At 34.5% G+C, this 24,294-nt stretch overlaps 1 protein-coding gene across 1 annotated transcript in view; it reads right to left on the minus strand.

The window, feature by feature from the left end:
* Positions 1-21,845, minus strand: part of LOC145692525 (uncharacterized) — a 24,717-nt gene extending 2,872 nt beyond the window's left edge. Inside the window, exons 1-3 of the mRNA XM_081767832.1 lie at positions 21,572-21,845; positions 8,582-8,674; positions 3,491-3,638 (exon numbers count right to left, since the gene is read on the minus strand). Of these exons, the coding sequence (XP_081623958.1) occupies positions 3,491-3,638; positions 8,582-8,674; positions 21,572-21,635 (305 nt within the window). The 5' untranslated portion in view covers positions 21,636-21,845. The remainder of the gene's footprint in view (positions 1-3,490; positions 3,639-8,581; positions 8,675-21,571) is intronic.
* Positions 21,846-24,294: the final 2,449 nt, after the last annotated feature.

Genomic DNA, 24,294 nt, shown 5'->3' on the forward strand with positions numbered 1-24,294 from the left:
GTAATGCGACGCTTGTTGCAGAATCCGAAGAGAAATAGAATAAATGAGAGGTTAGAAAACCTGAGGAAGGGTTGTGAAGGATATGGGATGAAAATAAATGTTAGAAAGACAAAACCCATGGTGATTGGAATGAGAGAGTCCGTGTCAAATATACAAGTAGGAGGGGGGGGGGGGAATAGGGAAGGTGACTAGTATTCGATACCTGGGTAGTATTATTAGTAATGATATGAAATGTGAGTGAACTAAAAGCAAAGATACGAGTGGCGAAAGAAGCCTTTAGCAAGAAAAAAATACTATCTGGGGTATCTTAAATAGAAAGTTGAGAAAAAGACTCACAAAATGTTTCGTGTGGAGTATTGTACTATATGGGCCAGAAACATAGACATTACTCTAAAGCGATGAAAAAGAGGGAAAGCTTTCGAACATTGGGTGTGGGGAAGAGTAGAAAGAATTAGGTGGTTCGAGTGGAAAACCAATGAGAGGGTGTTAAAAATGGTGGGGGAAAAGATAATAAATTTTAAATATTATTAAGAGGAGGAAGAGAAATTGGTTGGGACATTGGCTAAGAAGAAGCTATATTATGAGGGACGAGCTAAAGGTATGGTGGCAGGAAAGAGAGGGAGAAGCGAAGGAGATTAAAATTAATGGAAAATATCAGAACAGAAATATCTTACGTGAAGACGAAAAGGTTAGCGGAAGACCGTGGAGGATGGAAAGCTCTCAGTTGCAGCAAGTGACCTACCAATAATGGCAGAATACCTATGATGATGATGATGATATTGAATATATATTAATTTTCAGCGTAGTAATTATAAGATTAACTATAAGTTTCCCTACTGTGGAGAAAATCGTCCTCTACATTGACTTTTTAAGCAAATACTTTAGATAACAGGTCATTCCAAGGGGGAGCCACTCGAACACACTTAGTGGGGCCGCGGTGGCTCAGTGGTAGAGCGTTCGCCTCTGGTGCTTGGGGTCCCGGGTTCGATCCCAGCCCCCGCCAAGTGAACTTTGTGGTGGACAAACACCATGTGATTGGGTTATTCTCGGGGTTTTCCCATTTCCTCCCACTTTCTTCATTCCACCATTTCATTCATTAATCATCATCACCGTCTCCTTTAGCCTAACCGGCATATCCGTAGGACGTAAAACAAAGATTTTATTTCATTTCATTTCGAACCCACTTAGTACTTATATTTATATAATTCAAGCTAGAGGAGTCATTTTAAATTTTGTTAGTCTCTTAGCATCAATGTACTCTCGCATATAAAACACATAAGATTTATTTTGTTTTCTCTACAGAACGCTATAATATTCTTGGTTGATGTCGAGCAGACTAGAAAGTGTATACATCATGTACATTTTCCGCAAGAGTACAAAACTAATGTCTGATTGGATGGTGTGGGTTGATACAAACTTCATTTAATTCGGAGACATAGGAGATAAAATTACCTTTTATATTCTGGCCAGATAATAGTCTGGTACTTAAATTAAATTTATTAGTCCCAAGGCTACTGATTTTAATCAAAATCCATTTATACACCGTATCATGATATTACCTTTTATTGCAGTACGAAACAAATTAATCGTTTACACTCTTTAAAAATTGTACACACAATCTTCACGAGATGGATCCTTAGTTATGCATTATTTATTTTCGTTGCTATGACAACTAACTCACATCGTCGATAACAAATTATCATCGCGTAATAACTAGAAAAGAAATTACATCTATATCTTTTTCATAATCTTCTTCTTTCTTTCTCTTGAACAGCTTGTGCATAATTTAAAAGTATATTCTGCCGACAAATACAAATATGGATATAATAAAGATGTTGAAATAGAAATATTACATAATGAACTAACTTTTTATATCTCGATGGAACATTGTCTGAGTGACCATAACAACTAATGAAGAATCCTTGCGGAGAAAATTATTTTGCATTTTTTGTAAACAAAAGTTACCTTGTGAATAGAAGGAGCCTCCCCTTGGGATTCCTAGAGTATAAATCGTTTCATTTTTTACTTTGTAATGTTTCTACTTAACCTATAAAAATAGCTTTATAAAATATATTTTATTTTGTAAATACCAATTTTCCTGGCAAAAATGTCACTGTTCAACCCTCAACTTTGATGGCCATAACACGAGAACCAAAGGTACATATGAGTATCATCATATTTTTATGTGTATGTTAAATTCGTTAAAATCTACCATCATGCAAAGTTGTTTGGTCAAAATTGGACGAGTTTCGTCAATCACGTATAATATGTAGGCTACTATCCTTTCGATCGATTAATTGATCCTGCTCTCCTTGTGATGAAACTCAAATCCATTACATGTTGCGTATTTTAACATGCGTGTGCGGGACAAATTTGTAGAATAAAGTATGTAATAATTATTCGATTTTGACAAAATATAATGCGTAGTTTCTTCAGAGAATTCGATAATTCCCAGAGCTTGGAGTTATAATCAGTTAAGAATAAATCTGTGAACTAATCCTAGCACATTTAGAAAGTTCCAACATAACTTTCATCAAAAAATAACTATATTTCTTGTTGCTTCACAAGCAATCGATAACCGGAGTAAATTTCTCCAGTATCCGGTAGAAATTATGCTATATTATTCCATTTTGACAAAATAGATGTCTATATTTATAGAGGCTGTCATGTAAAGATTGGAGTTTAAAATAATCAGAAATGGGGAGTCACTTAATCCTCTTTACACACATGCACATTGTATAATTCATATATTTCTGAGTGGCTTTCGTACACTAAATCATTCGATTTTGTGGAATATGGCATAAATTTTAATGGGGGTTTCTAATCATCTTTACTGCTTGGATTTGAACTGTCTCGCTTACCTCTGAGTGGATTTGAAATGTCTTACGCGTAGGTCCTTGATTCGATCCCCGGGCATGTAAGCTTGTGATTGACAACATTGTGCTCCGGGTACTCCCATTTCCTTCCAGAATCTTATGACAGCAATTCTTCCAACATCATTCACTTGTCTTAATCATTCGTCTCCCTTAGCATAAAGAGCTTAATTGTGGGGAGTTAAACTAATATATTTCATTTCATTTCATTTCATTTTTCTCTATTGTAAACAAACTATATCCATGAAAACTGATAAGAATTCTCCAATTTTTATAAAATATAATGTGTGTTTTGTTCAAGATTAGAGACTTACTAGTATTAGAGGTTGAAATTAGTGAGATGGAAGATTGAGTCGTTCGCTTCTACGTACAGTGCCCAGTATCACTGGTAATAATTAAATTATACAACTATTCAATAGGTATAAATGCTATATGAAACGTGATATCCTAATGACATGTAGAACATGGAATCGATCTTCAAAGAAGTGAACCACAAGTACTATAACTAGTACCTAAATTTAGTAGTTAAAACTAAAACATGTAGCTGAAAGATGCTATATCTATATAGTATCAAACACACGTATATCAACCTAAGAATAACAAACGAAAATTCGTACCTGGCAGCCCTAACTTTGGCTGTCGATAAGCCTAAGAAATGAGCATCATAAAATCCAATCTTAAATCCAACAGATCCACCGCCTTGATCAATTTCAGCGACATTAATGTGGAATGGGTCTATTGGAGGTATTCCATATTTGGGCTCACCTGAAATAAAATAACGTATTTTTATGATGTTTCTTACATTACTAATCATTAATTACATTACGAATAATGAATTTAACAAAATTCCACTGATGCTTATAGGATTAATGTTCTATATTGATTTTAGTTATCCAATATAAAATTAATAAGTTATTTTTTAACTTGTCATCTTAAAATATGTCATTAAAATTACAATGCATCAATCTATATTGTAAAATATAGTATCATCAAAAGTACAATGTATCAATATGTATTGTAAAATACATCACTAAAATTACGATGTATGAAATTACTCTCTAACAATAAAACTGCAATGTATGAACCTACATTGTTAAATACGATGACTAAAATTAAGGTATAAGCCTATACATCTTCACTGTTGAATGTATCGCTTATGTCAAAGTATTACTCTAAACTTTAAAATACATTCTAAACTCGCTGTGTATCAGTTTACATTATAAAGTATACCACTAAAATTACAGTATATGAATCTACACTGTAAAATATATCAATACAGTTATGATAAATCGCTGTCGAATTCATTGCCACTCCATCATTAGTATGACGTAATCGTTAAGGGCTCAGGAATATACTGATCACTGCTGGATGACCAAATGCAGAGAAGACGAGAAGTTAAAAATTTGTAAACACCAATTCTTGATGGCCCATATCTTGATATCAATTGGATGGATCCCACAAACCAAAGAACTTAATTTCTTACTTTTGACCACAAAATTACGGTACTCCGATAGGTATACTTGGAGAACAGACTGTTGATTATTAATACCTTGGCATCAATTGAGTTTATCCCACCCATCAAAGAACTTAATTCCTAACTTATGACCCACAATCATTCCTATAGGAATACATGAAGAACCGAGTTTTGATTGTCCGTATCTTGGGATCAACTGGATGGATCACTTCCATCAAGGAATATAATTTCTAACTTTTGACCATATAATTACTCCTACTGGAATAATTGAAGAACCGATTTTTGATTGTCCATACTTTGGGATCAATTGGATGAATCCCGTCAATCAAAAAACTTAATTCCTAACTTATGATCCCATAACTATTCCTAAAGGAATACATGGGGAACCGATTTTTGATTGTCCGTATCTTGGGATCAACTGGATGGATCACTTCCATCAAGGAACTTAATTCCCAACTTTTAACCACATAATTAGTCCTATTGGAATACTTGGAGAACAGATTTTTGATTGTTAATACCCTGGGATCAATTTAGTGATCCCACCCATCAAAGAACTTAATTCCTAACTTATGATCCATAATTATTCCTATAGGAATACATGGGGAACCGAGTTTTGATTGTCCGTATCTTGGGATCAACTGGATGGGTTACTTCCATCAAGGAACTTAATTTCTAACTTTTGACCACATAATTATTCCTATAGGAATATATGGGGAACCGAGTTTTGATTGTCCGTATCTTGGGATCAATTGGATGGATCACTTTCGTCAAGGAACTTAATTCCTAACTTTTGACCATATAATTACTCCTATTGGAATAATTGGGAACAGATTTTTGATTGTCCGTATCTTGGGATCAACTGGATGGATTACTTCCATCAAGAAACTTAATTTCTAACTTTTGACCACATAATTATTCCTATAGGAATATATGGGGAACCGAGTTTTGATTGTCCGTATCTTGGGATCAATTGGAAGGATCACCTTCATCAAAGAACTTAATTCCTAACTTTTGACCACATAATTACTCCTATTGGAATAATTGGGAACAGATTTTTGATTGTTCGTATCTTGGGATCAACTGGATGGATCACTTCCATCAAGGAACTTAATTTCTAACTTTTGACCACATAATTATTCCTATAGGAATATACGGGGAACCGAGTTTTGATTGTCCGTATCTTGGGATCAATTGGATGGATCACTTTCATCAAGGAACTTAATTCCTAACTTTGGACCACATAATTACTCCTATTGGAATAATTGGGAACAGATTTTTGATTGTCCGTATCTTGGGATCAACTGGATGGATCACTTCCATCAAGGAACTTAATTTCTAACTTTTGACCACATAATTATTTTTATAGGAATACATGGGGAACCGAGTTTTGATTGTTCGTATCTTGGGATCAATAGGATGGATCACTTTCGTCAAGGAACTTAATTCCTAACTTTTGACCACATAATTACTCCTATTGGAATAATTGGGAACAGATTTTTGATTGTCCGTATCTTGGGATCAACTGGATGGATTACTTCCATCAAGGAACTTAATTTCTAACTTTTGACATCATAATTATTCCTATAGGAATACATGGGGAACCGAGTTTTGATTGTCCGTATCTTGGGATCAATTGGATGGATCACTTTCGTCAAGGAACTTAATTCCTAACTTTTGACCACATAATTACTCCTATTGGAATAATTGGGAACAGATTTTTGATTGTCCGTATCTTGGGATCAACTGGATGGATTACTTCCATCAAGGAACTTAATTTCTAACTTTTGACCACATAATTATTCCTATAGGAATATATGGGGAACCGAGTTTTGATTGTCCGTATCTTGGGATCAATTGGATGGATCACTTTCGTCAAGGAACTTAATTCCTAACTTTTGACCACATAATTACTCCTATTGGAATAATTGGGAACAGATTTTTGATTGTCCGTATCTTGGGATCAACTGGATGGATCACTTCCATCAAGGAACTTAATTTCTAACTTTTGACCACATAATTATTCCTATAGGAATATATGGGGAACCGAGTTTTGATTGTCCGTATCTTGGGATCAATTGGATGGATCACTTTCGTCAAGGAACTTAATTCCTAACATTTGACCACATAATTACTCCTATTGGAATAATTGGGAACAGATTTTTGATTGTCCGTATCTTGGATCAACTGGATGGATCACTTCCATCAAGGAACTTAATTTCTAACTTTTGACCACATAATTATTCCTATAGGAATATATGGGGAACCGAGTTTTGATTGTCCGTATCTTGGGATCAATTGGATGGATCACTTTCGTCAAGGAACTTAATTCCTAACTTTTGACCACATAATTACTCCTATTGGAATAATTGGGAACAGATTTTTGATTGTCCGTATCTTGGATCAACTGGATGGATCACTTCCATCAAGGAACTTAATTTCTAACTTTTGACCACATAATTATTCCTATAGGAATATATGGGGAACCGAGTTTTGATTGTCCGTATCTTGGGATCAATTGGATGGATCACTTTCGTCAAGGAACTTAATTCCTAACTTTTGACCACATAATTACTCCTATTGGAATAATTGGGAACAGATTTTTGATTGTCCGTATCTTGGATCAACTGGATGGATCACTTCCATCAAGGAACTTAATTTCTAACTTTTGACCACATAATTATTCCTATAGGAATATATGGGGAACCGAGTTTTGATTGTCCGTATCTTGGGATCAATTGGAAGGATCACTTTCATCAAGGAACTTAATTCCTAACTTTTGACCACATAATTACTCCTATTGGAATAATTGGGAACAGATTTTTGATTGTCCGTATCTTGGGATCAACTGGATGGATTACTTCCATCAAGGAACTTAATTTCTAACTTTTGACCACATAATTATTCCTATAGGAATATATGGGGAACCGAGTTTTGATTGTCCGTATCTTGGGATCAATTGGATGGATCACTTTCGTCAAGGAACTTAATTCCTAACTTTTGACCACATAATTACTCCTATTGGAATAATTGGGAACAGATTTTTGATTGTCCGTATCTTGGGATCAACTGGATGGATTACTTCCATCAAGGAACTTAATTTCTAACTTTTGACCACATAATTATTCCTATAGGAATATATGGGGAACCGAGTTTTGATTGTCCGTATCTTGGGATCAATTGGATGGATCACTTTCATCAAGGAACTTAATTCCTAACTTTTGACCACATAATTACTCCTATTGGAATAATTGGGAACAGATTTTTGATTGTCCGTATCTTGGGATCAACTGGATGGATTACTTCCATCAAGGAACTTAATTTCTAACTTTTGACCACATAATTATTCCTATAGGAATATATGGGGAACCGAGTTTTCATTGTCCGTATCTTGGGATCAATTGGATGGATCACTTTCGTCAAGGAACTTAATTCCTAACTTTTGACCACATAATTACTCCTATTGGAATAATTGGGAACAGATTTTTGATTGTCCGTATCTTGGGATCAACTGGATGGATCACTTCCATCAAGGAACTTAATTCCTAACGTTCATTAAGTAATTCTGGAGACTTTGTCTTTCTCAAACGGACACACTGACAGACAGAATAAACATATTAGGGATCTTTCGATAAATCAAACTCCTTTTAAAAACACTACGTGAAATTACTAAAAATTATAAAACACTAAACGCACACGACCCTTTATACCATCTTGTAGCCTCAATTGGAATACATCTCGTGGCCTCGATAATTCGAATTTGGAACGCCATAATTGGAATTTTGGTATTAAATTATAAACTGTGATAATGGGAGTATTCCTATATCAGACTGTGAAAAGCGAGTTTTATGAAATTCGATAGCTAAAATGGGAGAAATGAAATCATTTTTATTATTATTATTATTATTATTATTATTATTATTATTATTATTATTATTATTATTACTATTATTATTATTATTATTACTATTATTATTATTATTATTATTATTATTATTATTATTAATAATAATAATAATAATAATAATAATAATAATAATAATAATAATAATAATAATAATAATAATAATAATAATAATAATAATAATATCTTAATATGCAATTTGATGAATGATGACATTTTTTATTCTAAGAATACGAAATATTAATAATTTGAATCGAAAAATCTGGAATTTATTGAATTTAAAAAAGAAAACTTCTGCCATTAAGAAATACTAATTATATTAAAATCACCTACCTTCTACTAAATGAGGCAAGGCAACATTAGCTGCTTTCAGAATACATTCATTCAGCTGTGGATCGTTACTGTAACATTGATCTAAGTAAGAAGCTGGAATACAAAGAAAAAAATATATATATTTTTAATTGCAAAGAAATGTTAATTGATGTTATTAGTACAATCATTGGCTTGTGTATAGCCCGCTCCCCCCAGTTCTTTGTCACCGGAACTGGAAGAGTCACTACTACTACTACTGCTACTACTACTACTACTACTACTACTACTACTACTACTACTACTACTACTACTACTACTACTCATTTGGGCAAGGGAACAGAACCCAACCAACCCCTGCCTGGCTTCTAACCCGTTCCTACTACTACTGCTACTAGTACTACTACTACTATTGCTACTAGCTACCATTACTACTACCGCTTCTACTTCTACTACTACTACTACTACTACTACTACTACTACTATTACTGCCGCTACTACTACTACTACTTATACTAAAACTACCTTACCGCAAGTTTTACATCTTAAATCTTTATAATATGCGATTCCGATTCATTATGAACTAATATGAATCGTTAGAATCACTATGATTCGTTAGAAATCAGTGGGGGGAGCGGGTTATACTCAATCCCAATCATTTATAGCCTAGAGGTATAATTACTATTTGGATGTTATTTGCAGACGTAAACTAGCCCAGTCTATTGTCCTGCAAATCGAGGGTGGGCTCACACCAATTTTAGGTAGAAGTTGGCCCCAAATCCTCAGAGAGCACGCAGATGAAAAAATATTTCTAGCTAACATACATGCCATTGATTTCTATCTACATAAATAATAATAATAAAGTTAAATGTTCAAAACAGAACATTTTCTTCTTCACGTTTATCGACATCAAAAGGTCCCACAGAGGATCGGGCCCTTGAATATTGTAATATTTCTTAAAACTTAACATCAAAGCTAGATTAGGCATAAACCAACCTTAGTTTTGGAGAAAGAACGTATAATCTGCAAGTGTAGCACATATTACTCTAAACCATTATTCACCACAGAGTACCTCCATATTCATAAGAGTACGTTCCAAAGTTCTGAGTTAGGCTTAAGCCTCTGTACAAAACAAACATCAACACACTATTTACTCAAAAGATATGTATTACTCTTTACTTCCGCATTACATATATGAATACCTGATACTAATCGTGCTCCAACTAATTCTTATATAATCATATTAACATAAGAATGACAGAGATTCCACTACATGAGAGAACATATGAGATTCAAAGAGTCTCAATCCATTTTGATCTGATTCTCAATGATTTTTTCACAGTTTGTATCCTAGCAGCCGATATTCTAAATAGAGACATGTGCAAGTATTCCAAAACGTTGTGTGTCCGTAGACTTGTAACCTCATTCCAAACAATGTTTTACGTCATAATAGCTGTTAGCAACGAGCTAGTTCATTCGCAAGAGGTCTTTCAAACCATTGTTCTTGCCTCTGTTTTCAGCGAACTGTTTCACCTGCAAATAGTTCAGAGAATTCGTTGAAGTATGTTTATGATTACCTAAAAGCTACACAAATGATTTCTATTTTAGAATTAAACTTAAGGCAAAAGATGAACGAGTTTAATACTATTACAGCTAAAGCTATGGAGTTGGTCAAAGATTTGCAAAGAAAATTGAATTATGCAAGATTCGACTTGCAGTTGAAACCTCTCTTCCTGCATAGGGAACACCAGTAGGAACTCTTCAAGCAGAGAACCCGTCCCAAGACGAGGCTAAAATTTTCGATTTCCTATCAAAGGTGTTTGAGATAAACGTTTCCAATGTTATTTTAGGTATTGCAATTCAGCTATTATCAATTTATCTACAATCATAAAGGATATTGCTTATCTGGATCATACCTGTTTTCATGAGATCAGCTCACTGGAAGAACAATCTCATTCTGTACTCAATACCTTAGCTAATTATTGTGAAGTCAGAAGAGAACAGAACAAATTCAAGAGAAACTGCTCCAATTTGCTCGTCGTCCAACCAATATGTAAAAACAAAATATTGCGAGTAATGACGCCGACAACAAGGAATGATCATGAGGCAGCAGTGAAAAAAGGAAAACATAGGATAAGGAAAATGAATGGCAATGCAAAGCTGGAAAAAGTGTAAAGTGTGCCTAGCGTGTACACACTGTAGCTGCTTTATGAATTAAACATGTATGGTTCATTACACTCACCGTTGTATAAAGCATACGTCTTAACTCTTCCGTATACCCAAGTATTAGGTGAATGAATTCAATCAATAACGAAAGTAATCAAAAATTGTTTGCGCTCTTCGATTGATCAAGATTTATTGGAACATTTTCTTTGTATTATACGCAGAAAGATCGTGTACGTTTGATTACGCTGCTTTGGAACCCGTAGGACATAGAATATAATTCTCTTTGTCGATTGTTTCCACTTCACACTCTTCCAGAAGATCAAATGTTCTCAAGAGCGTTTTTAAGAATGTTGCATCCATTCAAGCGAATGTGATGGTGCTGCTGAACAATAGTCGAGAGGATGACTTCTTTTGGCCATTCCAAAGGCTCTACGTGTGTGCGATGCGGGAAGGTATGGATTTAGAAAACTAACATGGTTATGAACGAACGTGTATATATATATGTGTGTAATGTGAAATTAAAATATTAATAGAGCAATATTTGAAATAAGATCTGATTTATGAGGAAAAAAATCATAAACTATTACTCGAAGTGTTTCAATTATTTATTCTCGTATCAAAGTTGAGATTAGATTAGTTTTTAATCGGTGAAAATGTTTGCTAATAAGCAAGGAAAAAAAAAAGTGAATCAGAAAAAGTAAGGGGACGCATGACGTCACGCCGTCCTCCGTGGCTATCTTTGCACATTGTAATTTTTTAGGAAATGGGGATTTCATAGATATTTTTTGGAAGTGGGAGGACAGCGTTCCCCCTGTGTTCCCCCTCAATTTTATCCCTGTTAATAAGGCTAATCCGTGAAGTTTTTAATGTCAAAATCTTTTGTTTAAAAAATAATGTTTAAATTCATTACAATAACTAAAATAACCAATTCTAGTGATGAGTGTGTTTACAATTTCAAATGAACACTTGTATGTGTTAGTATGAACATGTTCCTTTCTAAACTTTTTTGAAAACTTTTGAAATTAATACTGTATTTTGCTTTTTTTTTTATTATTAATTCAAGCGTCAATTATCAGCTTCACTGAGTTAAAATAAGAAAAATTAGCAGTAGCGTAGCGTGGTATTCCGAAATGGGGATGCCAAAGTTAGTCACTTGTCTGATATAATACAATACAATGCAATGCATGTTCAATGTGTATTCTCCTTAACAAGTGAAAAGATTCACTATGCAGCAAATGTTGTTTCAATGACTCATGTTTTAGAGCTTTCTTCATGAAATTACCCAAATCAGAAATACCGTTTGAACACCACTCCAACTTCTTTGCCCCAAACAATGCAGACGAAACATAACATTTTATTCCCTACAGAACACCCAGAAAGCCAAGAAAACCTATCATCATACCACGAAGACTGAAATATTCGCGACTGATTGCTAGTTGTCGGTTTTATGGAAAGCTTTGGGGTAGGTCGTATCCCTTTCAGAGAGCAGCGCTGCTCGTAAGTCAACCGAGATATGGTAGTTGTTAACAAAAAAATCAATTAAATTTGTGTCTGGTACTGTTATCGTAGTCATCATTTGCTAAAAGTTAGTAAGGTACTATACCTTGTAGCAGCCGAACACTTTCCACAGCTTTGTCTCTTAGTTATAAATGTAATTTTGTCCATACTACAGTAAAACAATAAAACAAATATTCATTTCAAATCACAACGCAAAAGAAACTTTATACCGCCAATTTTTCTTGACCACCAACGATCAATGTTGCTAATCAAAAGCATAAATCTAGTACAGAACGCAAGGGCATAGCCAGGGAGAGGTGAGCCAATAATTTATCACAAGAAAGGAGTGTAAAGCCATGTTCATTAAACAACTTGCAGAAGCTTTATATTTAGCACGGCATAATTTGCAACCATCCCATACGATTACACAACACAAATAGAAGATTAACAGGCTGGGTCTGCTCATTAAGGCCAACAACCAGCCGTTACAGTTTAGGAGAGAGGCACAAATATGCTAGGGGGTCCAATCGTCACAATTCTGGATCTCTTTTATCAATAACTACTCTTAATAATTAAGAGGCCAAAACATTTAGGGGCCCAGGCTCCCCTAATTGCACGCCTGGTGGAGCATACAGTAGCAAATGCGTAGATTACGTTAGACGCCAATAAGCAATTGTCTCAGCTCCTTTTCTGCCACTAGCATTGTGACGAGAAAAACCGGCTCCACTTTTGTATAAATATTGTTTTCAGTATAATTCCCTTTATTTCTTTCTCGTGGGCAGCTTCTTTCTCCGCATACCATACTTCAATCTCGTTTTTTTTTTTATGTCACCCCTAGAAATTTGTCATCTTGGGTCCGGACCTCAGGGGCCCGTTCGTGAATATGGGCCTGAGTGTGTATATCATTTGAAGATACAAATAGAAAGCACTTAAAGCAACTCTGGGGGCCTATTTCTGTGTATCTACTTCATTGTCAGATATCCAGATACGGAAGAGCCCAAGTAAACTTTGTGAAGGGCGGAGGGTGGCCTACCGGATCAGTGACCGTGATTCTACAGAATGCATTATAGTTATGCTTGTGTATGTAAGTCCTCTCAAAGACCATCTGGCTACATTCTGGGACATGATATGTATTCTGTGGATTATTAGTTTGCCTTTAATTACTATTACAATTACGATGCATTTAATTACGATTAAAGCATAACTATTTTTATACTATCACTTACATAAGCGACATGCTTCATAATGGCGTTTAACTAACTATTTATGTTTTGTTCTATTTCCTTGACAGCGCTCGTACGTTCTATACAGAAACCATAGCTTAGTTCAAAATATATAGAGTTGGCAGTACTTGAGCATACGCCAGCTTATATCTAAAGCAAATGTTGGGTTGTAAAGGGATGGCGGGGAGTAGGAAAAGAAGTAGTTGGGCATGCGCATTCGACAGAAAGCAGACGAAAATCCGGATGCTTGCAGTAGGCCTGGATGCCCGAGGAACATAGCATACAACAAGAGGAAGGACAGAAAATGTGCATCTGAGTGATGCGCATGCGTAGGTTCCGCTTGCCAAAGTAAAGCGAGAGAGCGTATCCAGAAGATTGCAGTGGAAATAGGTTGTAATAATTATAAGCAAACAATTTATAAATATAATGAAATGCGTACTTTTTTCTTATTAACAGGGGATGCCGGGCATACAGGCGTTCCCTTACGCTACGCCGCTGAAAATTAGTAGTATAATTCCTTTAACCAGTCATTTTTTACTGTTACCGAAGAGCTCTCTGATATCGGTCATTTTCAATCTTTTTTTAAATATACAGTATCTCCAAGCTGAGGCGCTAAATTTGGATTTAAACTGCGGTAGAGGTGTCACTCTTCATTTCAGGTGCATTAGAGGTGTTGAACCACCTGATAGATCTGGATCAAATGTTCAACATATGTGAAGTGAGGTTCGGGCCTCAGATTAATTTTATCGTTTCACTTTGACGATATATATATATATATATATATATATATATATATATCCTTCCCTACGTTGCACCGTCAAAGTGAAACGATAAAATTAATCTGAGGCCCGAAATTCACTTCACATGTGTTGAACATTTGATCCAGATGTATCGGGTGGTTCAACAGTTAATAAATCACAAACATAATCACTTTCATTTTTATCTATATAGATAACACGATACTGTTTATAGGTTAGAAGATAAGCTGATATTTGATAAAGAATGTAAATTATTAAAAAAAAAAAACATATTAGTATAGTAAGCTGTCATGTTAGTCTAACAAGGTGAGCCTGTGCACCTTTCGTTATGCTCAGGTTCTCAGATGTCACTAGCGTAGAAGGTTCGTATAGGATTATTTAATAATATTATTATTAGCCTTAATTTACAAGATCTGAAATGGCGCTGCTACTATTTCCATCAGCCTGTCGTCAAATATCAGATTGAAACGAGAAATAGTAATAGATTTCTGGGAAATATTCTTGGGGCGCTTGATTACATAAAATTACAAACAGTGCAAAATAATAATAATAATAATAATAATAATAATAATAATAATAATAATAATAATAATAATAATGTTTTAGACACAGTTCGGAAACTTTACACATTACCGATACTCTTTGAACACCTCCAAATTACACATATTCCCCCCTTTTAGATACTGTGTTGTCCAAGTATGTCCCAGATGTATGTACAAAACGTGCAAAATGTATGTCATCACTTTGTTTTTGAACTGTTTGCCAAGAAGAAATGTTTTCAATATGCCATACTAGATACCGTTTGTTTGAGAATTAACGCTTTACGACACGCAAACCACACTTTATAAACACTATTTTGTCAATTTTCCTCTCAACGTCTGTACTAAAAGTATTTAAGTGGTGTTTTTTTTCAGTGTATCCATATTTAAAAATTGGTACCCAGATGGTACCGAAGTATAGAAGCTGTAATCAATTTTAAAAAGTTTTTCACTATCTCATTGTTTTTTGTCTATGGAGATGAATACTGAAAACGATAGTTATTCTTGATTTCTATGAATTCTCACTTTAGTAGAAAGTTAAGAATAGAGACGAAATGTTTTCTTAGGATGCTTCATTGATTTTAGGGAACAGTTACTCCCTATCTGTGCCCGATTTACTGTGTTAAAACGGAAATGATTGCACTGAAAAAAAAGATGTGACGTACGTAGGAAAGTAGGTTACATATGTACATCCTGTAATTTTTGAACTTAACGAACAACCCTATATAACAACCTGCAGCAAACATTTAACTGGAAACTCTTGTTTTATATTTAATTTCCGTATAAGTGTTCCGAATAAACGTACTTTCCGTACGAAAGAAAGCACTTTGTATAGGCGGTCAGTATCTCACATACAGATGAATGTATAACATATTTCTTACGTATGTAATATACGTAGGCAATATACGAAAGACAGTTAGATGTCACACTTCCTGCAGCGGCATGATGTAACATCTAAGCAGCAGAAAACAGTACGTATGTAGCACATCGATAACGTATTGTACGTACAGGTTTAAGTAGTAAACTTATGGATTCCGTATATTCGTATAATATACCGGTGTCCGGATAACGGCTTTTTCTCAGTGTAATCAAACCTTCTGTGAATATGAAAGTGATACTGAAGCATACCTTCAAAATAAAGTTAATTAAAATACAAAATATATTAATTAACTCATCCATATAGCATCCGTTAAGGTTTTCTTACATTAATATTGATGTAGTTAAAAACTCGAGTAAACCAAAACGAAGTCGTTTATTGCAGAGAACGTGATCGTTAAAGTTGAAGAGCTGGAGAAACAGAAGTAAGTGCGAAAAAGAAAATTCACATGGTTCAACCTTAACGGAATCTTTCAACAAGCTCACATATTAGAATATAGAGAAATAGGTTTATTAAATCATGTAAGGATAGAAATACTGCTGACTAATTGTTCAGTCCTTAATGACACATGAAAACATGTAAATTACCTATGAATTTATATAATTAATTTGCAAACTTCTGATAACAGTGTAACTTTGTTCAGCCTCTAGTAAATTTTTGTTAGTGAAGGCGATTTTCTTCCAAAAGCATTAGATAGGGGGAGTTCACCCTTAACCCCTACACATATTTCTCAATCTGCTTTATTTTCCACTTTCCTTGCCCTCTATTGAGAACTATAATACATAAAAGCATATTAAATAATCAGATTGTAACTTCTCTACAAAAATGGATCACAAACGAAAACTCTAAAAACAGAGTTTTCGTAGCTAGTCTCAGGAGATGAAATTTCTCAAATACTAGTTGGATTCGATTTGAGTTCACCGTCCCGTTGAACAGCGAGGCTATATGAGACGGAAACCTACAGTTTTAACGTGGGATTCAAACCGCGTGAGCTCCTTCCGGGAAACCTGATCTCCCATACTAAAGGCTAGTACACTATCCACATGGCCACAAGGGAAACTCTGTTTCACAAGTGAAACCTGTCACGCATGTGTGTAACGTACATTTCGTTTAATGCCTTGACATATCTTACTACTTTTAGGGGGTCGCAGTGGCTCAGTGGTAGAGCTTACCTCTGGGGCATGTTATTCACGGCCAAGTAACTTTGTGGTGGACAACATCGTGACCGTGGGTTTTCTCAGGGTACACCCTTTCCTCCTACATTCTCATTCCACCGATTCATCCATCATCAGTCAATTGACTTAGTCATCAGTCCCCCTTAGGCTAAAAAAAAGGAATAACCTGGAACGTTAAACTGAACGTTTTCATTTCATTTCATTTCTTGTTACTTTTAGTTGTAATATATTGCTCTTTTGAAAATTTGAAATTGTTAATATTCTTAATAATTAGAGAGGTTGACAACTGTTTACATCTAAAAGATAGTTTTCTATCAGGAAATTGAGTAGCCACTGACGAAAAATAAGTAACGAAAAAGAATCTTGCCATTTTCTTTGCCAGGAGAATTTCTTATTTTTGGTTTTATTTCCAAAGTGCAGCTTAAAGCAGTTAGTGTGTGACATTCGCAAATACATACTACGTAAATGAAGGAGGGAGTTCTTACACTTTTGTTCATTACTACTGTTGTGGTCCAAATAATGCTAGAAGTTTACAAGACGTACTATCAACTAGACGGGAACATGTTTCACAATCAATTTCTCTCTACCAGATATTAACTAGTATCTTAGTGAGCTTTCGGCGATTAGAGAAGTTCTTGTTCAGATGACACATGGTGGTTATGCACCACAGATTTTCTATGGCTTTCATGTCAGGCGAATTTGAACATCAAAATGATGCTCCAATTCCTTCCATTTCTTTAAACTGTTTGATGCATGTTGCTGTTTAGCATGCTCCGTTATTCTCCTACAGGATCCAACAATCCAGATTGACCTGATAGAAATGATATGCTGCTGAGTTCTTCAATTCTTTGTTCAAAATGGAGATCTAGCCATCCTGACTCAAGCAACCTTTCAAAACTTTGAATCTGTCAATTTCTTATGCAGAAAAGCACCCCCACATCCTCACATATTCGGAGTATTTTTTGGTGTTAATAATATATTCCTCTTTCAGTTCTTCACCATCTTATGTCCATAATTTCACACCACCGTTATTCTCATACACACAATAAGGACTATGAATATGTAATAGTTTCGCCTAGATGTTTGGTGACCAGTAAGGTTTACACGTTTTGAGGGTTGCATATTAGTTTTACGCGAAACTCACATTTTTAAAATGAATAAATCTATGCTAGTGGTTGAAGCGCTCAAAATTATATACTCTCTGATATTCTAAGTATGTGAGGTTTTAACTTCACCATTTTTGAAAAAAAGTTTAACCAAAGAAATCTTATATTTGAGGTCAAACTGATCTCAAGCAACAATAGCTTTATGCTGTTCCATATACCTTTTCATACCCTAAGTATGTCAGGTATATACATACCATTATCAACATTATACCATCAGGATTATGCCTGTTAGGTTAAGGGAAACAATGATTAGGCAAGTGAATGATGATGGAATAATTGGTGGAATGAAAATGTGGGATACGATGTTGTCCACCACAAAGTTACTTGACCGGGCATCGAACCAGAGACCCCACGAACCAGAGGTAAGCGCTCTATCACTAAGCGACCGTGCTCCCGAAATAGAGCGGTGTATCCAGTAATAATACATATGAGCTTGTCGGAACAAGATGTTTGTTAATAGAGGATTAACTATATAAGCTGTTTTAAGTGCGATGATATTTTCAACACACTGAAGAAATCACCATACCGAAATTTTTGCACACGAGAATTTGGATGGCGATGTTTCGTCCTAGGCGAGATTTTGTCCCGCTAGGTTCTGATCATGCGAGATTTTGTCCCGCAAGAATTTGGCAAGACGAGATTTTGGCCGGTAAGCTTTTGCTCTGCTAGCAAATTTAGTATTTTACGTTCTACTTCTGATTGTGTCCTGCTTTCAAATGGTTATTTAAAAAGGTACTTTTCTTATATTTGCTTTTAAAAATGTATTTTTCTACACGACGTAAATTATGCGTAATTTACGTAAAAAAAAATAAGTAAATTATCTTCCTAACTGTGTACCGTAGGTCATTTGCCGCAACTGAAAAGCTTCCTTGCTCTACTGTCTTCAGCCAATCTCTTCGTATTCACGTACAATTTCTCTGTTTTGGTACCATCTATCAACTCTAGCCTTCTTCGGCCCTTCCTCTTTCTTGCAATCTTGCCACCTAGCTACTAGTACATCCCTCATACTACACTTTCTTCTCTCAACCAGTTTCATTTTTTTTTCAATTACATCCAAAAGAGCCTAAGTCAATTTATGTCAATTTTGAAATTTGTTTCTATTAAGTTATATTTCAGCATCTCCGTTAATTGAACAGGGTTTCATGCCAAAACTCCAAAATTCAATTTAATTGTAGGCAAAAGAAAACAACGTTGTTTCCCAAAATGTCCTTTGTCAGCGGTATTCTCTGAAGTTACTTTCTGACTCATGCCTAAAATCACTTATAACACTCTTGCTATAGATGATTATTTCACAGTTATTTTACTAAAAGTAGGCAATTACAAGTTTGTTTTATGAATATTACTTTTCTTTTGATGGAATGATGGAATGATGGAAACACTCACAAAATATTCGTCTCCTGAAAAACTTACTTTTTTCACTTACGCTCTTTCGGAATTGAGCACTTCAATTGCTCTTTCATCCCTCACTATTCCAAACACCTTCTCATTCGTTTCCTATCGATCTAGCTATTTTTCATTCTTGTCCACATCCATATTTCTGAAACTTCCAGTCTTTTTACATCCCTTTTTATGCACAGTCTGCATTTCTGCTTCACACGGTACAATACTTCGCACGAAGCAGTTAATGATATGTTTTTTTTCAACTCTTTATACAAGGACCCACAAAATAGACTTTACTTTCTTCGAAATGCTTCTTTCACCATTCTCATCCTTGATTTTATTTCCTGTTTGCACTTCATATTATCACTAATGGTACTATCCAGATATCGAAAATTAATCCTGTTCTGTTTTCTCCCCTCCCTACTTCTATATTTGACACCGATTACTATGTTTGTACACTGCATTTAAGAATAGTTATTCAACATTTACTATCGAGTGCATTAAATTAATGTTCAGTAATAGGTTTCTTCATTTCACTTTTGTTCGAAATTGCAATTTAAGAAGTTTTAATATAAACTTTGACTAGTTTTAATTTGACTTTGAGTTTAGAACCCTTTTTATCAACGACAATATGTGGACCTAGAGCTTTCCGTGGAATCCAAGCCACATGAACTGTCACCTGGAATCGAACCTCGATCTCTACACTGAAGATGCATACGCAAACTATACAGCCATGAAAGACCTCGAAGATTTGACTAACCCCAAGTCCAAATCCCAAATTTGCTGACATATAACTTGGAAACTAAAAGATTGTACACTCTAATATTTCGTACGAATACTAAAAATATTTATTATCATTATCATGCCAAAATATTGTGCATACCGTAATATTTTATACACATACTAAGCTTATTAAGATCTACCATAATACACAAATATTGCAGACCGTAATATTTAATACACAAATTAACCTTGCAATTGTCTATTATCGTGCCAAAATATTGTGTACCGTAATATTTTATACATATACTAAGCTTGCCAAGATCTATCATCACGGAAAAATATTGTTCGTCGTAATATTTAATATACATATTATGCTTGACAAGACTTCTAATTCTACTAAAATTTGTATATTGTAAATTATTCATTGGAGCTTTGGAAATTTCAATATAGCCTACTAATAAAACTCCAATTGACCAAAGCAGTATATAAATTTTAAAAGTATATATATATATATATATATATATATATATATATATATATATATATATATATATATATATATATATATATATATATATATATATATATATGAGTGTGTGTGTGTGTGTGTGGGTGGGTGGGTGTAACAGTTTCGGCTATGTAACATACCCGAAATTGTAACCCACATTTATACTCTTAAAATGTATATACTGCATACCGTAACATTTCATACACACACTATGGTTATAAAGATCTACTATCATGTCAAAAATAATGCAAATCGTAATACTTAATACACAAACCAATCGATTCAAAATCTATTACCTTGTCAAAATATTGTGCATCGTAATATTTAATACAGAAACTAAGGTTGTCAGGACCTAGTATCATACAAAGTTTGATCAAGCTGGAATGAGTGTTTGATCGTGTAGAATATTACTTTCTCGAAAATGTGATTATGTCTAAATTGAAACTTCGATTACCTATAATGCATGAGCTCCTGACGTATAAGTACTTCAGACCGTAGAATTTAAACGCTCACGTGGGTCGTCAAGGACTATTATCGTGCCAAGTTTTGTACAGATCGGATACGTTTAATCGGTCGCGTACGATATTCTCTATTATCCTTGTAATCGATGGATTATATATAGTCCTATATATGTGTATATTATCAAAACCAATGATAATTCTAATGATATATGTACAGTATATCTTCACTTATCTATCTACCTATATCTATATCTATATATCTATCTATGTCTCTATCGATATCTATCTATCTACCTATATATATATATATATATATATATATATATATATATATATATATATATATATTGATAGATAGATAGATATATAGATATAGATATAGATAGATAGATAGATATATATATATATATATATATATATATATATATATATATATATATATATATAGATAGATAGATAGATAGATAGATAGATAGATAGATAGATAGATAGATAGATAGATACTATTTAATATAACTCAACTAATAAAAAGAATACTTACGTATCTTTAGACTTGTAGTCAAGCTGACGCACAGGGCTATTGCCAAATATGTAAGATTCACCATTTCGGAAAACACATTCACCTAAGTAACCGACCGAAACAAAATTTGAAATCAGAATTGATGCCTAAACCTATATATACGTATGTCTGGTGTTAATCGGCTTTTACGTACTAAATAACCTTGAGACAATTCTTTTTTTTTTTTTTAACGCATATCCTACAGCACAATGTGCAGTTCTGAATGATAATGGGAATCTCTCTTCTTTTTCTATTTTTATATGTACAAAAACTTGTTTCATCAACGTGGAGCAGATTTTCGTGAATCACTTTTGACCTTGAGTTATATGTTGTTGAGATGTCAGACTTCAGGTCTCTCCTCATTGTTTCTGCTTTATTTGCTTTCTTTTGTTTTCTGCAACATCAGGTGTCACATAATATATCTTTCCCAAACGTAGTAAAAAATTTCCCCCCCAACTTCAGATGACTTTATTGCATGCGTTGCATATATAAGTACACACAAATATATATATATATATGCATCTTTCTGCGTAGTATGATCATAAAATTATTTTTAAAAAAACTAGTTTGGAAATTCCCTGAAGTAAGCCAGCACATTTAAAGCTGGAAAATCTATCAAATCGTGTTTATGCTTAACACCCCATGGAGTTGCACCTGCTTTGTATGTTCTATTCCATACACTATTCCTTTCTTTGTATTCCCACAGAGTAGACAAAAACATTCACGCGATTGATTGTTGCAAGGTCATGATTTTTTAGGACGTAGAGTAAGGTCAGGGATACCTGCAGAGTTTTTCCCAATGAGGAGGATGGGTGACGGACGAAAGAACGACACGATAGCACTCATGCACACACACACACACACACACACACACATACACCTGCTCACACACTTTGATAGATGCATGCTCATTGATTAATAAATCAACAACTATTTATGCACATTGCATGACTTTTTTAACTACGATACTACAATATTTAATAGATTACAAAATATTTTTAATACTATCCATGTAACGTAGTATGACCAGACGTACTGATTTTCGCAGTACAGTACTGTTTTTCAAAAAGCTGTCCTACGTGTTGCGAAGACGCTTAGAAAATCGAGAAATGTCGTTCTTTTTTTTTTAATGTCCTGCGAAGTGTCCTGAGTTACAGTAACTCATTTGCAATATTTTAACTTTTTCATTCTTTATTCACAACATTCTGAATCACCGTGCACTCTTTTTCTGAATGATGAACCGCTGTGTTTTCTAATACTCCTCGAAAGATTAAGAAAGCTGAGCAATCAACAAACCATTGTTTTGCAATACGTTGTTTTTACTAAGAAGAAAAATGAAATGAAATTTTTGAGTTTTACGTCCCATGGTTATGCCGGTTAGGCTAAAGGAGACGGTGATTATGAGAAATGAGTGAAATGGTGGAATGAAGAAAGTGGGAGGAAACAGGAGAACCCCGAGAAAACCCACGCACACGGTGTTTGTCCACCACAAAGTTCACTTGGCGGGAGCAGGGTTTGAAATTTACTAAGAAGAGCTTGCTGAGATATTAGTAAGGTAGGAAGGATTTCTACTTCAAGTTACGACAGTGATGCTAACAAGATAAGTACAAGTTCTCTCGTAAATTTTCCCTCGTTCCTTAAACTAATCCCACGCTCCAAAAATCGTTTTAAAAAAATCTTTAGCCCTACACTAAGTTTCACTGTACGTTCATAAAAGTAAACCAATGTTTGTCATTCATCAAAATATTTGGAGCTTGATTTCCTTCAGTACTTTTGTTCAGTGCTCTTCTTTGTAACGAAAATGAATGATTAATTTAAGGTTAACATTAAATGAAATAAAGGTATGCGTATTGACGACACAGTAAACTATCACATACTATTATATTTATGTCCTACCTTTGCCTATCAGAATCTGGTCACCCTAATGTAACGAGGGTTCTTGTCGCGTAACGTCATGTCGCGTTCACTAGTTGCGGTCGAGTAGAAGATCTATGTCTGGATTGAGTGGTCAGCAGCGAATATATTGAATAAGCAGCCATCGATAAATGACAAGGGGGTGGTCCTTTGAACTTGGGGTTTGGCGTGAGGCTAACGATCTTATCCTATAGAAAAGGTCCTTGTTCAGAAAGAGTCGCATAAGTGGCGGACCAGCACTGTTAACTTAGCTCCATTTTAGGAAGAAATAATAAACATGAGATGTTCAATATGAAATATAAAAAGTCTTAATATGGCAGGCACTTTACGTAATATACTTTATAAGTGAGTTAGAGATATATAGGATAGACCTGGGAGAACTTCAGGAAATTACATTAAAAGAAAAGGAAGCAGTACAGACTGGAAGCTTTACGTTTTTAATGGGTAAGATAATTAAAATCACTCATTAGTATCAGAGTTTTCACAAACGAATAATATAAGTAATTGAAGTTGATGAATTTGTTAATGATAGACTTTCTTTTATTACTCTTGAAGTCCCGTGATGTAATATTATGTCGAAATTCCGTTATTTCGAATAACACAAAATGCGGATAACAAATAAAACCGAATTTAAGGGAAAATGAGAAGAAAAGTTCAGGTCACTTCCTATATCGCACATGATCTACAGAAATCATCCAATATGCTCTAAATGTGGCATGTGAAACATTTTCCTGTGGGGACACTGTGATTGCTCATCTATGATCGTAAAAGTCAGAGTTTGAACATACAAG

This window comes from Thermobia domestica, chromosome 8 (assembly GCF_964235325.1).
Source record: "Thermobia domestica chromosome 8, izTheDome1.hap1.1, whole genome shotgun sequence".
Lineage (NCBI taxonomy): Eukaryota > Metazoa > Arthropoda > Insecta > Zygentoma > Lepismatidae > Thermobia > Thermobia domestica.